We start from the raw sequence: 17368 nt of genomic DNA, 5'->3' as shown, positions 1-17368 counted from the left end.
TTGTGACCCCATTTGGAGTTTTCTTGAAACTAAAGTGGTGTGTCATTTCCTTCTCCAGTTCATTTTACAAATAAGGAAACTGAGGCAAGCATGGTTAAGTGACTTGCCCAGGATCATACAGCTAATAAATGTCTGAGGCCAGATTTGAACTCGGGAAGATGTCTTCCTGGCTCCAGGCCAGGCACTCTGTCTACTGGACCACCTAACTGTTCACCTTCCATCAACTGTGTATCTTGTTGCTTCTGATTTATATATGTTGTCTCCCTTATTAGAATGTAAATTCCTTATAGTCAAGGATTGTTTTTCCTTTTTATTTGTATTCCCAATTCTTAGCAAAGTACTTGGCTGACAGTAAATACTTAATATATGCTTCTTGAATGATTGACATGTGCCTTAGATTTGAAGAAGGCAGATTTCAAAGGGGTCAGAAAAATGGGAGGTAGGATCCAATGCCTAAAATTCTCCCTATGTTTATTTCCCATGGAAAATGTTAGAGCTTTGCTTAATGGTGAAGTTCCCAAGAAGAAAGTCCTGAAGGTCCCTGCAGAATGTGTTCTAATAAAGAGGGGAAAGGCCCACCTAAAAAGTCTGATGTGGATATGTGGGGAAATCATCATCAAACTCAGATTTTTTTTTAGGCACATACAGAAGATAGTAGTTTTGGCAAGGCCAACACAAAGACATTAGCGGCATTGAGGCTGACAATGAATAAGGAAAACGGAAAGGGTTTGGTCTTGTTTTCTCATTTTGCTGTTGCTAATATTGTTCATTTCACCTATTTGGGGGACAAAAGGAGGATCAAAGAATGGATAGAACTTCAACATGGGTCAAGAAAATAATTCTTAGCTTGCTTCTGTTTTCTCGTCCAAAGAGGATGGTATCTGGACTGGAAAGGACAGAGCACAAGTATTAGCATGGAAAGACCTCATGAGATAGGTGAGGTCAAATGGTAAAATGGCATCTAGCCTCCATTAGTGAGTTCAAGTGAGCAGACCAAGGTGAACCATAAATAATTGCTGAAATATGTTAGCAAATGAGATTTCAATCATAGGATTGAAACAGGGCAAATGTCTCAATTTTCAAAAGGAAGGAATGAGAAATGCATTTTTAGACATGGACAACGTAGAAATTTGATTTTCTTGACATACATACTCTCTCTCTCTCTCTCTCTCTCTCTCTCTCTCTCTCTCTCTCTCTCTCTCTCTCTCTCTCTCTCTCTCTCTCTCTTTCTCTCTCTCCCTTCTCTCCCCCCCCGTCCCTCTGTGTGTGTGTCTCTCACTAGAACTACATGTTGTTGTGTTTTTTTTAACCTGGATCAGCTTGTTATTCATGTGGCCTTTTTCAAGACTCAAATATGAAGGTCACAAGCCATTATTATGCTTTTGTCTCCAATTAGCTGCAGTCTTCTGGTCGAATTCTGCAAATTGCCAAAGCCCTGCTGGAAGATGCTGCCAGATACACCTGTGTGGCTACCAATGCAGCTGGAGAAGCCCAACAGCATATTCACCTACATGTGCATGGTAATTTCCATTTCTTGTTACACAGAGTTTATTTGTGACTTTTCTGATGCCATCATTTCTATTTTATAGAAACATGGGTTAATAGAAGTGTTTGTTCTTGAAACTTACACGACAAAATCCACACCATTTTACCTTGTATGCAAAAGAATTGCATACATCAGAATCATGATTTTCAATCTAGATAGTAAGATATGTTGTTTAGATAAAAGCATAAAGAATCCACCACAGTCCTTTGAGTTGAAATATTGTCAGGGCTTGTCATTTGATGAAGCTTTAGTTTAATGGTTGTTTGGTAGCATTCCATAGTTCTTTAAACAGAGCCAGTGACGATTGTCCCTTAGCTGCACCTGCGATTTTTTTGCAGCTTGTAAGCTCCTTAAGAGAAGGGACTACCTCACTTAGGAATTTACAAACACATATACTATGTTTTCGATGTTTGTTGACTAATCCATGATCCATCTTGGAAGGGTTGTTTGAGGTATTGGCAAGAACTACATTTACTAAGCTACTTTGTGCAGTACATTGTATTTCATGCTCAGGAAGATACAGAATTTTGTTAAGACATGATCCTTATAGAACTTGTGGTCTGGCAGGAAGATAAAACACAAGCACAGGTCCCTGATAATACATATTACTAGATGGTAATGCATTAGAAAATTTTTTAAAAAGTACAATGTGAGGGCCATGTAAAGTTCTCCAGGAAGGATCAGGGATGCAAGCATTTGAGTTGGTTTTTAAAAAATAGGTAGGAATCTAACCGACTAGGGTACTACCTGTGAAGATTTTCAAGACTTCTGTGTTCCCACTGAATATTGTATTTGCATGCATAAAATACTCATTTCAACAAGAAGTTCAAACAGAGGGTAGACGATGCCCTTTTTTGGTTATGGACTAAATGACCACGGAGGGCCTTACAATTCCCAAAGACTGATTCTATGCTTCAAAGTTTAGCAATGTCCTTGCAACTCCAAGGCTTATATTCTCTTTCCATCTTTTTTCTCCCTTCCCCCAACTTCATGATATGATTTTCCCAAACTGCTTTTTTAGTTGGAAATTCATTTTCCATTTTGAAATTTTACATCAGTTCAAATTAGGTTTCATATAAGAAAAACCTCTAAGTTAAAATCATGTCTTCCTTTCTTCCTAATGGATGTACTCCCACCTAAGTAGCTCCAATAATTCAGACAGTCCTGAATTGGTACAGCACTTTTCTTTCAATATACTTCCTGAAATGGAACCTCATGATCTAATCACAGATCTTAACTAGGATCATTAGCTATTTTCACTTTTAGAAATAAAATGTTTAACTTAATTTTCCCCTTAACATTTTCCATCTCAGATATTCATATATTATGTAAGTAATGTTTAATTATTTGTTCATTTCATTTTGCTTTATCATCAAATTGATTTTGCATCAAAGAACAGTTTACCTTTAATTAAAAGCAACAGCTATTTTTGGACAGACTGCCTTTCTTACCTACCCTTGTTTCTTCAACATTGACACGGCATGTATAAAACTGAAAACATTTTTTAAAAATATCACTTTCCCAAGATTCTCAGTAAAATCTGAATTACAAGCAGTGTTTTACAGACTGAGAAATGGAAATCAAAGATGAATGAATTACCCAGAATCATAGAGTAGTAGGGAGAGCATATACGTAACCTTTGCCTTCTTCAATTGTGGGTCCCCAGAAAGCTACCCTAGGTTCAAATCATCCTTTGTATTTACATTACAACATAACAACTCATGAGTCCTCACCAATGTTCCTTTTACCAGACCAAGCAGAAGATGTTCAATGAGAAAGATACTCAAATAGCATAGCAAAAAAATAAGGAAACTCATCCCCATCTCTGCCTTGCTCTGGAGAGACTTACTCTCCTATAGATACTTCACCACAGAAGAAGAGGGAACATGTACACATAACCCAACAAACCAACAATTTATGTTTTAGAATGAGGTGACATTCTTAGGGAACATGCTTCATTAGAGCAAAATATTTTTCCACAGCAACATCCTTGCTAGAACTCTTCTCTGTCTCCACTGTTGCTATAGCTTGTTTTCCCCCAACTCCTTCAGATTTCCTTATACCATTCATTTTTCCCTCATGATTTCATTGCAGTTATAGGGTTGTACTGCACTGACCTATTGTTTCTGTTGCTCAATCATTGGCTGTTGATTCTGCAAGTCTAGCTTGCTCTCTATCAGTTATGCTATTGAATTAAATGTCTTTTGATTGGAAATAATATAGCCTCTGGTTGGCCTGGGAACAGGGACATTAATGAAGTCTTGAGAAGCACTACCTTCCACAGCAAATCTTTCCTGATTTCCCCCTCCCCTGCACCCCATCAAGCAGCAGCTGGTACCTTCTCCCCCCAATAATCTTGTAGGTATTTTGTCTATACTTATATTTATAGCCTACATTTATTCCTTCAACTAGATTGGATGTCCCTCGATGGCAGGGACTGTTTTATTTTTGTCTGTATATCCCTAGCAAAGTGCCTCGATAATTAAATGCTTATTATGATCACTCTCTGTCAGTCTACTGAATTGCTGCCACTGAATATTTCCCCCTCTATTCCTGTGAAGGAGTTTTTAGCTCTTTTAGCCCAGTTTTGGGGCCACCTCCCTCTTTTGTCTTTTAAACCCTTAAAGACAGAGGCAGGTGGCCAGCTGGTAGAAATCTTTACTTAAGTCTGCCTTTTGAATTCCTTTGGTTTTATGAAACTTGAAACTCTTGAGTTCTCTCCCTTCCCCCTTTTGATTTGAGATTGAGAAAATTTCTTTCAAGTCCTTTCTACTTCCATGGTAGCAATGCTAATTACCACCCTAGGAGTTCCAGTGATCAAAAATGGAGGGGCAGGATGGAGTTAGTAACTTTTTATCTTTCATTTCTTTTTGTTGTTCAGTCCTGTCTGACTCTCAGTGACCCCATTTGGGGTTTTCTTAGAAAAGATAACTGGAGTGGTTTGCCAATTCCTTCTCTAGCGCGTTTTACAGATGAGGAAACTGAGACAGACAGTTAAGTGACTACTTACCTGGGGTCACACAATTAGTTGGTGTTTGAGACTGAATTTGAACTCAAGAAGTTGAGTTTTCCCGCTTCCACACCCAGTGCTCTAGCCACTATGCCACCTAGCTGCCCGCAAGCTTTAATTTGTTTCAGGCATAAAATCATTATTGTCATTCCTACACGTAAAAAGGAACTGAAAAATATGACTGATTCTTGTTCATAATTAATCTCCTCTGACTCTTGTTCAAGGGGCTCAGAATAAAGTGTGGTGTGGTGAAGAAGACCTACCACACAGATTTCTAAAGGTACCCAGAGATTTAAGAATATGATGAGGGAATTTAGCACATTTTCCCCTGATGGGGCAATTTCCTATAATTATTGGTAAGTTTTCCAAAAGCACAAAATTCCAGTAACCTCATATGTGTAATAGTGAGGTGTGTTTTCTCTGATGATCATTTTTGATGTAAAGAATCCTTTTTCTCAACCCAATACCTGGGAGGAACAGTTTTCTCATTTTATTCTCCATCCCTCAATTGTTGCAAAAATATTGTTTTGTGCTGGGTTTTGTTTTGTTTTTAATAGCAAGTGTAGTCACTGAGTTACATGATAGGGTTAAGCTGACTTTTATGAGCTAACCCAGGAATATAACCAACATTGTTTCTATAGGAAAATCTGTTCCCAGTTCCAAAAACCTGATTTAAAAATGTTTGGACACAAGCCTATTTGCATGTTGAGGACTTCATGTATTTCCATTCATTCGTTAACTTCACCATTTGCAGACCAGTGCTGATTGAGCTGGGAAATATGCACCCCTACTGCTGCTTCTCTTTTGCCACAGGAGACAAAAGTAGCCAGGAAAAAAGAGTTTGTGGATTCCACCTTTATTTCCTGCATGATACGTATACTAGATGCAGAAGCAATGTCTGCCATCCCGACATTTTTCCTCATTCTAAAAAAGACAACTATCAGAAAAAAATTAAATGAAGGTCTGCACTAATGGTCCTTTTACCAGCAAGGGGTGGGGAACCTGCGGCCTGGAGGCTACATGTGGCCCTCTAGGTGCTCAAGTGGGCCCTTTGATTGAATCCAGTTCACAGAGCAAAGTTTAGATTCAGTCAAAGGGCCACCCTTGAGGACCTAGAGGGCCACACGTGGCCTCCAGGCTGCAGGTTCCCCACCCCGTCAGACCAACAAGAGATCATATTCTTTTCAAAGTAAAACATATTTAATTAAAAGGAACAGCAAAATAAATGACAAATAAAATCCTCATACACACATGAGTATATTTTCCTACAGTAGAAGTGGGAGTGAGAGAATATACATGAAAAATTTATTGGAGGAGAAGAACACAAGTGGGAATCATGCTTAGTCAGGGCAGCTCACTCTCTAGGCCTTTCTGTGTTTGCTTCTGCTGCTGGCTATTTTCCCTTGCAAAACTACCAGTATCATCCTGCTTGTTCAGTTATGCCTCTGAGCTGTGTGGGCTGTGGTGTATCTGCTGGTCCTCTGAGTCTGGGTTGCCCATCTCGGCCAAGCTGCAGGGCTGCACTCTAGCCTCGAGGCAACATGGACAAATTTTTACTTTGGGTTGATGAGGAGAAGGGAACCTGGGAACATCAAGAAATTCACATTCACAAGCATCAGCTTCAGTATTAAAAAAAATGATTTTACTGGTATGGTAGAATACGGGCTGAAGCACTATACAACTTAGTAAGCAATCCTCATGAGCTGTTATAGACAAACTAATTAATCATCTGGAAGCTAGTCTTCTGGTGAGAGCTTCCCTGAATTAAGCAGACTGATCTTCAGGTGACAGTCAGTCTGTGGTTGGACACGTAATTGTTCCCAGCCTGGCAAAATGTGCCACCTTCAAGAGCTTGTCCCACAGTGAAATCATCAATATTTAAAATAAATTGAATATAAACTTCAAACTCAATTTCATTTGTTTCTTTTAAACTGTTAGCTCTGTAATAATATTTTCTATTCTTTTTCAAAGAAAATTTAAAGAAATTTTAAGTTGTTAGCCCTGTGATAATATTTTCCATTCTTTTTCAAAGAAAATTTAAAGTATTTCACCCCTATGAAACATTACATGGGCTTTTGTGGGTCAGTTTAGGAATCAAACCAACATTTAAAACATTGTTTCTAGAAGATAATGTATTTCCAGTTCCAAACAACCGATTTACAGATACACTTTTGTATACAAACCATTCATAAGTTAGGAAGTTTTTATATTTCTATTCATTCTAATAGGACTAACCTTTCACTGTTTTTAGACACTGCTTTTTAAGTGTCTTGGCTTCTAATCTTTATTCAGAAGACCATATACCTGATTCTTTCAACAGATAATGTGTCTGTGTATTTAGAATCATTAACTGTCTCGGGGGCAAAGTATCTATTCCTAGAAAATTCACCAGGACAGGTCCTTACTGTCTTTCTTATCAAGTACTCTTAGATGCTTCTATTATTCATAAGGAAATCAGAAGGAGTTTCTAAGATGCTGACAATGAACCGTTTAGGTTTTGAGTCAGAAAAAAACAAAACAAAACACATGGATCCTATTTGTTCAGTAGAGAAACATCCTTGAGAGGCTTCCTGGGAAAATTCCTCCTCTTACAAAATGTGTGAGCCCCTATCAGCCCCTTTTCCCCTCTAAAATTTAAAAAATGCTGGAAGTTATTATTCTTTAGACCAAAATATGAGGCTGAGTTTTATATTACAAATGTTAGCCAACTGAGACAGATGTTTTGATTGGGGTGCTAAAAGTGCAAACTTTTTTTAGTTATGTGTATTTGTTTCTTCATAAAACATGAGTAAAAGTAAAATCCCTGCTTTTAATAGCTTTGGCAAAACAAACTTTCGATTTGGGGCCCTTTTCACTTCACCAACATTTTTACAAACATTTGTAAAGTTCTACTGCCTCTATTGTTCCCCAGGGCCCTCTGGGGACTTTAATAGTCTAGTGGGAACATCTGCAGAGATATTTGTCATTATTATAACTTCTTAATTTCATATACATCCATATGTGTATGTGATATCAAATTACCTAATGCATGACCACATATGTATATGTGTGTGTGTATATATTTACATACACAATGTGTGTGTTTATTTATTACCAAATACTTGCCAGCACCAAGTGTTGTTGAAAACTTTTCTTTATCTTTCCCCTGCTATTTTTGGCTTCACACATGTAGATGAAAAGATTAGGGAACCAACTTTCCATTCATTTGTGAATAACTTGAATTTGTGATACTATTACTGCAATTTCTTAATGGCAAATTAGATAATTAAATGGCATTAACTCTTTCATGTCCCTATTATTGCCACATGCTCCAATTACTATCCCCTTTAGTTACTACATATCTTAACTCTCTTAGGCCAACAGGATATTATTATAGCATTAACTATACTTATAATAAAAAAAAAACCAGGAAGTATTAAAAGAATTTTCCAAAAACTCAACTTATTCTTCCAGACTGATTTAAATGCTAAGGCTGAATCTGCCTCATCGCTCATAAAAAGTGGGTGTGGTAACTTTGGTGTCATCCTTTGTGTGTCATTTGTGATTGTTTTCCCCACTGTGGATGGAGAAATTCAGCAAGAATATGTAAAATCCATCCCTTGCTTGAAGACCAGATATGTGATGTTTTGTTTTAGTCATTTTACTATTGTTGGCACCATTTTCTCTTGTATGTGTGCACTAATATCTACAAACATATACATATATGTATATATGTATACATGTGTATATTTCAAAAAATGTTGCAGATTGTAACCTGTTTATACCTTAGTGTATAATCTTGGTGCATTGTTTTTCAGAGAGAGAGAGAGAAAGTGAGAGATCATTTGGTGGCTAATATTGCTGTTGATAAGTCTGTTAATATTTAATGAACTTTAATTTTTAATAGATAGGTAGGCAGGTAGGTAGAGTATCCTCTATGCTAGAAGTTGCTGATTCAGAGAAGGAGCAAGTAGGGGGAGAGCAAGGAAGTTCTGCACATATGCCGAGATAAATAAGCTAAGAGCCATTATGTCCTACTCTCTGACTCAACTCATTACTAAGAGAAAGAGAGAAGAATGGCTTCATTTCCTTTCCACAGAATTCTTTGCTATATATCTCACTTTTGTGACATCTTTGCATATCTGCCCATGATGTATGTTTTAACTGTATTTCACATGAAAATATTGGGAAATGGCAGAAACATAATGTGAGATTTGCCTCAGATCCTACCTCCTCTAGGGATTGTAGGATCACAAAATTTCAGAGTCGTAAGGGAACTGAATGACCATCTAATCCCACCAATAGCTAAAAGAAATATCTTTCTATATTATTCCTGCTGGGTGGTCAGGCATAGCTACCACCTATTGAGGCAGCCCACTTTACTTTCAGACTCCTAATTCTTGGGAGGTTTTTCCTTATGTTAATCTTAAATTTGTATCTTTGCAACTTAAAGCCATCGCTTTTAGTCTTGCCCTCTAGGGCCAAACAAGTTAATTTTTCTTGTTGACAACCTTTCAGATACTTGAAAACATCTGTGATGTTTCTCTTAAGTCCTATCTTCCCCAGACTATACATTTCCAGTTCCTTCAATTCATCTTTGTTGCTTAATTTTGAGACCTGTCAACATTCTGGTTTCCTGTCCTTCCTAAACTGTGGTGTCCAGAACTGAAAGAAACTCTGCACATTGTTTTCTGACCAGCTCAGAATACAGTTAAGCCTAGCCTTTTCTTACTCCTTCTTTTCACATATCCTAAGATCACATCAGCTATCTTAGTTGCTCTATGAACACTATTGACTCAATATTATCATTTTGGTTCACTGATTAAAATCACTATTTGTTTGTCTGTTTGTTGTGTTGTTTTTTTTTTTTTTGACAAACTGCCGTCTAACCAGGAGTGTGCTGGTAAATGCTTACCAACCAGCTCTTCTTAACATTTTTCTCCATCACTTTCTTAAGCCTAGTCAATCAACAAAACAATACATCAAACCTTGATTTGTAATGCCTACCTATTCCCAAGTTATAAGTGCTCATATTAAAAATATTTACAGTCAGCCCTCACTAGCTAGTTCAGGCTGTCTCCAGCATTCCCTTGTGTCTAACCTTGCTTCTTCTGCCTCATACCATAGTTGTGAAGCTTATGGTTAGAATCTGTTTAATTTTTTACATTCCTTCCTATCACATTTTATCTTAGTAGTCTTAGCCCAGGGTCCCAACCTGTCAAGTACTTTTTTGAATCCCAACTCAGTCATTCACTGTGTTAAATATCCTTCTGATCTTTGTGCTCTTTGCAATCCTGGATATACTATATTCCAACCAGACTGTGGACATAACATCTACAAGGTGTGATGTTCTTCCTAAGAAACCAGTCTGATTAGTCCATAATCTTCTCTTGTATTTAGCTAGTAAGATTCTTAGCTACTTAAGGGTAATTTCAGAATATAAACTGAAGAGTATAAGCAAGCTACTAACTGATTACAGGATTGAAAAATCTCTTTCCTAAAGTGAATTCTATACATGTGTTGTGTCTCTCCCAATGACAACCTAAACTACAGCGTGAAAGATTTAAAATAATTAAGTGCTTACTATGGGCCAGGAACTTTGCTAAGTGCTGGGAACACACATGCAAGCTAAAAGAACGCTGTTCTTTGGGATAATATTTGTAAAGTATATGTGGCACATAATATGTGGGCACTTAATAAATGCTTGTTCTCCACCACCAGCAAAGAGTTTACAGTCTAAGGGGGAAGACAACACATAAAAAGAAGCTTAAGGCGCAAGGATGGGAAAGGTACCTGATGCAGGGGCATGATGGATGAATCTGGAAGAGTGTAGCCTGGTGGGAATGAAGAGATGACTGGCATGGACACCCTTCTTAAATAGAGTCTGGGAGGAGTCATCCAGTCGGAGGGAAGGACCCCAGCAGTGGAGGGTATACCAAAAGTATAAATTCTAGGCTAAAGGGATCATCTAGGATGAAGACATTTATAGGGCATGATAGAGAAGTCCAGAGGAGCAAATGGGAGAAATGGGGAGAAATGAAGATTAGCAGGGGAAAATCCCCAATGTCAAAATTGTTCAGTTTTGGACTAGGTTACCCAAAATATTCAGAAATATCAATTCAACCAGTATTTATTTAAAAACCTATCCTGTGCATTTTCTATAATATCTACATGTCTAAAATTGTAAGTCATACACAGTGTTTTGTGTTCCTTCCTAGAGGAAGATTTTTAGATCATAGAAATTTTTGAAGATTTATCTATAGTGCTTTGCACATTGAGATGCTTAATAATTGTTATGTTTAACATGAAGTAGTATAGGAGGGGGACTTGGACCTTTTCAGTTTCATTGAAATAGAAAAGTACCATTTTAGGCGAACACATTCTCTGCCTCTCTATACTTGTTTTTTTCAATTATCCAGTATCTATAAACAAACAAACAAAAAAAAAACCCTTGCAAATTTTACCGATCACATTGCCTCCAAATATGCATTTCTGTCTGACTCATTCAGAATGTTTGTCCTTCTAGAACCTCCTCACCTTGACAATGCTGGGAAGATGTTGAATGAGACAGTCGTGGTTAACAGTCCAATTCAGCTTGAGTGTGAAGCATCTGGAAATCCTTTGCCTGGTATGTTTGTTTGCTTTGGTATATTGTATCTTAATCATATTTTGAGCAATTCTAGGGATTATAAAACTGTGTGTGAAAAATGATTTCTTCCTGAGTACTAACAACAAAATTACTAAGATTATTAGGGAGTTAAGCCTAGGTATGAATGGTTTTAAAAAGTGAAATGTTGGTATTCACAGTGCTGCTGTTAATTACATATGTTTCTATAATTTCTTCTAATTAAAAGACATTAGTATGAGTCACTCAGTTGTTATACATCTGTATATTGCATATAAGCTACAAAATTATTATTGATGATAATAAAAATGTAAGACACATAGTGCTTTAAGCTTTGAAAACCCTTTACATCTCATTTGATCCAGGGTGATGTTATTATTCCCATTTTACAGATACAGAAACAGGCTGAAAAAGGCTCATGATTATACAGCTAATAAGTATGGAGGGGGGCAGTATTTTAAACAATATTCTTTTTGACCCAAAGTCTTGTAGTTTTCCCCACTATATCACACTTGCCCCTCCAAGTCATTTGACATTTATTCCTGTTATAAAGAATACACAACTGAGGCAGCTGGCTGTATGGTGGAAGGAGCCCTGGGTCTGGAGCCAGGAAGACCTGACTTAAAATCTAGCCTCAGGCAGTAGCAGAGTGATCCTGGACAAATCATTTAATCTCTCTTTACCTCAGTTACCTCAACTGTAAAGTGTGGGTAATAATAGCATCTACCTTATAGTGTTGTTGTGAGGATCAGGTAGGATAACATTTGTGCTTCACACTGCATCTGGCACTTAATAAGCACAATATAAATGCTTATTCCTCTCCTTGTCCCTACAAAGTAGCATCACACAAATACTATACAAATCATCGTGCAAAAGCACTATTACTGATGAAGGTTTTGATCTTCAGCATTTACTTTGTCCCATAGATTGCTGATCTATATCAGTCATTTATGACAGTAAGCAGTTAATGAGTGTTGATATGATGTAAGATGGGATCCCGGCCAGTCTTTTTAGATGGGAAGGACAATGGAAAAAAATAGCATACTTATCTTTAGGCTCAGAGGGTGACAGATACTTTTTTTTAGATGTCTCCCCGTAAGAGATAAACAGTCATAGTGCTCCATTAATATATTTGTGATATTGGGAGAAAGAAAGGCCTCTCACATTCTGGATGAACTTTTGTGAGAACATGAGTAATATTCACAATCTGCATGGTTGGAGGGACCTCCCACATCGGTGAGGTCATAGATCCAACTGAGCATTTAATTGCAAAAATCACCACCAAAGAGGCTTTCTAGCCTGGAGCAAGTTGGAGAATCAGCATGAGCATGGCACCAGGTGACTTCTGGATGATAGCTGTGAGACAGCTCAGTGAATAAAACTGTTCCAAAGGAATTTTTTTCACACTCACTTTTCTTTCCCCATATTCCTCTTTCAGCTATTACATGGTATAAAGATAATCACCCGCTTTCAAGTTCTGCTGGAATCACTTTCTTGAAGAGAGGACAGATCATTGAGATTGATAGTGCTCAGATAGCTGATACTGGCATTTACAAATGTGTGGCCATCAATACGGCAGGAACTGCCGAATTATTTTACAGTCTACAGGTTCATGGTAAGTATCACCTATCCTAAATTAATCTGGGCAGGGAGCAAGGAAGAGCTTACTAAAAATTAGCTTCAAGGACAGTAAGTCTCTTGAACTTTCAATATAAACATTTATTATATTATCTTGGTTTAGGGACCAAAACATTTAAGATAACATAGTGTTATTCTTTGGGACATGTTAATATCTGCTTGACCTTTGAACATATTTAAATGGTTTTTCTAACAGGCCACAGAAATCTTATTGACCAGTTATAATAATTACATTTATTAATAAATACTCTTTGTGATCACAAGTGTTTTGGCTAAAAATAATTTTCCCTGCCTAAATAGAGAGTCAGCATGGTACAGCAGAGGACAGACCCTTTTCTGGGAGTAAAGATATCTGAATTCTAGGCCCAGCGCTGTCAGGGTCTAGCTTCATGGCCTTAGGAAAATCAGCACATTTCTCTTTGTCTCCATTTCATCAGCTTTAAACTTTGGGTAATAATGGTCTCCTTGCATATCTCACAGAGTAACTGTGAGGATAAAACGAAAACTATAGATAACATCTTCGAAAAAGTTTAAAAAAACTATTGTAGAAATATATAACACTATTTCTATTACTATGCCTTCTTTGTCTTTATCTTTGAATTAAATAATTTTTAACATTAACTTGCCTTATCATAATTCATCTCTCTTTTAGTCCCCCCATCAATTTCTGGCAGCAATGACATGATGTCAGTGGTCGTTAATAACCTGGTAAGGTTAGAGTGTGAAGCCAGAGGCATTCCTGCACCAAGTTTGACCTGGCTAAAAGATGGTAGCCCTGTCTCCAGCTTCTCTGATGGAATTCAGGTACTTGCTGCCACTATTCTAAAGAAATCAACTACTGTTAAGAGACAAGAAATAAAATTAGGAAAAGTATATGTCACTAGAAAAATCTACAAAAAGTATGATAGTTGCATAGAGTTCTGCCCCTGATCCATTTTTAGCTATATAACGATTAGCTGGGGGCAACTGGGGACACAGTGGAGAGAACGCCAGGCCTGGAGTCAGGAAGACAACATCTTCCTGAGTTCAAATATGGCCTCAGATACTTACTACCTGTGTGACTCTGGGCAAGTCACTTGACTCTATTTACCTCAGTTTCCTCATCTGTAAAATGAGCTGGAGAAGGAAGTGGCAAATCACTTCAGTATTTCTGTTGAAAAAAACAAAATGGGGTTACAAAGAGTCAGATACAACTGAAAATGTCTGAACAACAACAACAAAGTGTACATATATAAAAATAAATATAAGTTGATTCTGAGGTCTTCTGCTCTGGTCAGATTATGTCTGAAGTATTGCTTGTGGTTCTGGCTGGTTGCCACATTTTAAAGGAAAGCTGTTGATAATCTGAATGAGGAGGGCAATAAAAAAAACTGAACACCTTGAGATGGCATGTGAACTAGTCTTTCACTTTTAAGAATTGTTTTCCTTCTGCATTTTTTTGGCCAGATTCTGTCTTGCTAGCTAATATGTAAAATAACTACCTTTTACTATATATTTCTCCGGATTAACTCTTCAAGGAGATCTTTAAGAAACAGCTGGATGGGGGCAGCTAGGTGGTGTAGTGGAGAGAGCACCAGCCCTGGAGTCAGGAGAACCTGAGTTCAAATCCTGTCTCAGACCAGACACTTGACACTTAGTAGCTGTGTGACCTTGGGCAAATCACTTAATTCCAATTGTCTCAAAAAAAAAAAAAAAACTGGCCAGATGACCATTTGTCCTTTATGTCATAAGGGGATTTTTAGTCAAGCACAAGTGGAAATTAGATGGTCTCTGAAGCCCTTTCCAACTCTAAGATTCTGCAGAAATCTGTGAGTTTAGACCTAAAGGGAAAGTTTCATATTGATTCAATTTTATTGAGTAAAAAAAATAATGAGAAAAACAAATCAAATCAAAATCAAATTTTACTTTTGTGCTTTTTAATCAAGTAAATTAGTTTATCTCTTAACCTCTTGGTTTTTTTTTCTTTCAATACATCATGCTTTCTTTAATCCTTCCTTGTCCAGAGCCTTTTAAGGCTTGATAGAAGGTAAATATTGATTACTGAGGCGAAAAATAGATGGAGGTGTCATTTATTAATATGCCTATTTTAAAGTTTAATTTAACAGAATTTATTAGTAACAATTGGAAAAAAGGAATAATTGAGTTTTTGTTCTTGTGGTTTCATCTTTTTTTTCTCTCTTATAAAACTAAATGATCATCTAATTTGCTGCCTGAAATATTCCCTTCCCCTTCCCTTCACCACACACAATTTTTTTCCATAAAAATGGTAACCCTGGGCTAGCAGTTGCTACCAGTTTCACTATGGAGAAATTTAGTGATTATATATTATCATAGTTTAATCCTTGTTATTTATGCTGAATATCTCTGCTACCACGGTCAGTGGCTTCATATTCAGGTAAGCTAGAAATCACTATAAATTAAGATGACACCAATGGACAAAATTCACTGGGGGTGCTATCTCCAGATAGGAAGCAGCATTTAGTGGAAGGAGCATTAAATAGGAGTTGGGAAATCTGGGGATGAGTTATTGACTCTGCTAAGTTCCTATGAGTTGGAGCAGATCAATGTACCTCTTTTTCTGGATTTTGGTTTCCTCATAAAATAGGTGTTTCCTTATAAAATAAATGGCTCTAAGTAGGTAACATTAGATGATTTCTAAGGTCCCTTCTAACTCAGATGTTTCGTGAATTTTGGAATGATTCTGGAAAGTTCCTGCATGTTACAAAAAAATTCCCCTTTGTTTCATAATTTTGAGCAATTAGGTGGTGCATTGTTTAAGTCAGGTTAAAGACCTAAGTTCAGATTCTGCCTCAGACACTTACTATCTCTTTGACCCTAGCCAAGTCACTTAGCTCCCTGCTTCAGTTTCTTCATCATGAGGATAATAATAGAACCTACCTCCCAGGGTTGTTCTGAGCATTCAATAAAATATTTGTAAAGCTCTTGGTAAACCTTAAAGCATGTTATCAATGCTCTGGCTGTTATCATTATTATTATTATTATCATTACTTACTGAAGCAAATGTGCAAGAGAAAATATTTACTAACCTTGATTTCTTATTCTTTCTTTTACAGGTCCTTTTTGGTGGTAGAGTCCTGGCATTGACGAGTGCACAGATCAGTGACACGGGGAAATACACATGTGTGGCAGTAAATGCTGCTGGGGAGAAACAAAGGGGCATTGACCTCAGAGTATATGGTGAGGAATAGCAGTCATTTTGTCTCTTATGCATATGTATCAACAAGATCACAAAGGGGAAGGGAAGTGTTGATAATAAATAGTCATGGAAAGTGGCAATGATATTTAATGCAATCAACTCAGAACAAAAGTCAGTACCAAGCTGCTTGTTTTTGTTTAAATAAATTTTACCTGTGATTTTTTTAAAATCTTGGAATAAAAAAGAAATACACCCAAGATATATGAGGTTGATCTTTACAGAGGAATATTTGAAGAATAAGAGCATTAGAAGCAATGCTGCTACTTATAAAGCAATCTTGTACCGAAGTAATCTCCTCCAAATATTCCAATCAAAGGTACATTCATATTGTCTGTTTTACATAATTCAACATTCAGAACAATCAACAAAGAGTTCATACTGTTGTTAAGATACTTTTATCAAATATTAAAATATATATACAAAATTCATAGTTTTATGATTATCATTGCCTGTCATATAGGGATAAAACAAAAGATACCTCTGATTCTGTTAGGCCCTCTAAGAGTGTAGTCTGCTATAGTGAAGTTGGGACCTTCTCATCTCCATTTAAACCTCATACCTGGTAATGGCCCATATTTTAGCCAGCATTTGAATGAAGTTCAACAGGCAGAAATGAGGAAGAAAGAATTCCAGACATAGGAGATGACCAGCAAAAATTCCCGGAGTTTAGAAATGCACTGTTTTGTGTGAAGGAAAATTGAGAACACCAGTGTCACTGGATTGCAGAATACTTGGTAGAGGAGAGAAGTAAGGTATAAAAAGACTGGAAAAACAGGAAGGCACCAGGTTACGAAGGATTTTAGATGTTCTGAAGATTTTATATTTGACCTTAGAGGTAAAAGGGAGCCAGTAGAGTTTGTTGAATAGAGATGTGATCTGGTCACACCTGTGCTTTAAGATCACTTTGACAGTTGAGTGGAAGATAGACTGGGGTGGGAGCTCTTGAGGCAGGATTTTGCAAATAGTCCAGGCATTGAAATGATGAGGGCATACAAGAATTTGGAGTGCTGCTGCTGCTGCTTCTCCTAGTTCTCTTTCCACTCTTCTTCCTTCTCCTCTCTACCCTCCTCCTCCTCTCTCTCTTCTTTCCCTACCCCCTCCCTCCTCCTTCTTCCTCTAAAACTGATGCCCTCTCAAAACATACAAGTGACCTTGGACTCTTACTCGCAGATCACAAATTCTGGCAAGTTCTAACAATATGGAAATACTTTACATACCACCCTGGCAACCAGTGAGGACCAGCCTAGCTAAATTTGGAGTTTCATAGTTCTAAAAGGTATTTCAGAGGCCATCTAATTTAACTTCCTCATTTTACAAATGAGGACACTGAATCCCAGAGAGGTTAAGTGACCT

General features: G+C 37.3%; 1 protein-coding gene across 1 annotated transcript in view; it reads left to right on the top strand.

Annotated features, from left to right (window-relative positions):
• HMCN1 (hemicentin 1) overlaps positions 1 to 17368 on the top strand; it is a 495504-nt gene that overhangs the window by 297461 nt on the left and 180675 nt on the right. The window contains 5 exon segments of the mRNA XM_020984406.2: positions 1397 to 1520; positions 11062 to 11163; positions 12599 to 12775; positions 13451 to 13602; positions 15873 to 15996. Coding sequence (XP_020840065.1) covers positions 1397 to 1520; positions 11062 to 11163; positions 12599 to 12775; positions 13451 to 13602; positions 15873 to 15996 — 679 coding nt within the window.

Source organism: Phascolarctos cinereus, unplaced genomic scaffold, assembly GCF_003287225.1.
Source record: "Phascolarctos cinereus isolate Bilbo 61053 unplaced genomic scaffold, phaCin_HiC Scaffold_5;HRSCAF=322, whole genome shotgun sequence".
Taxonomy (NCBI): Eukaryota; Metazoa; Chordata; class Mammalia; order Diprotodontia; family Phascolarctidae; genus Phascolarctos; species Phascolarctos cinereus.
The sequence above is the reverse complement of the archived record's forward strand: the minus strand, read 5'-3'. Positions and strand labels throughout refer to the sequence as shown.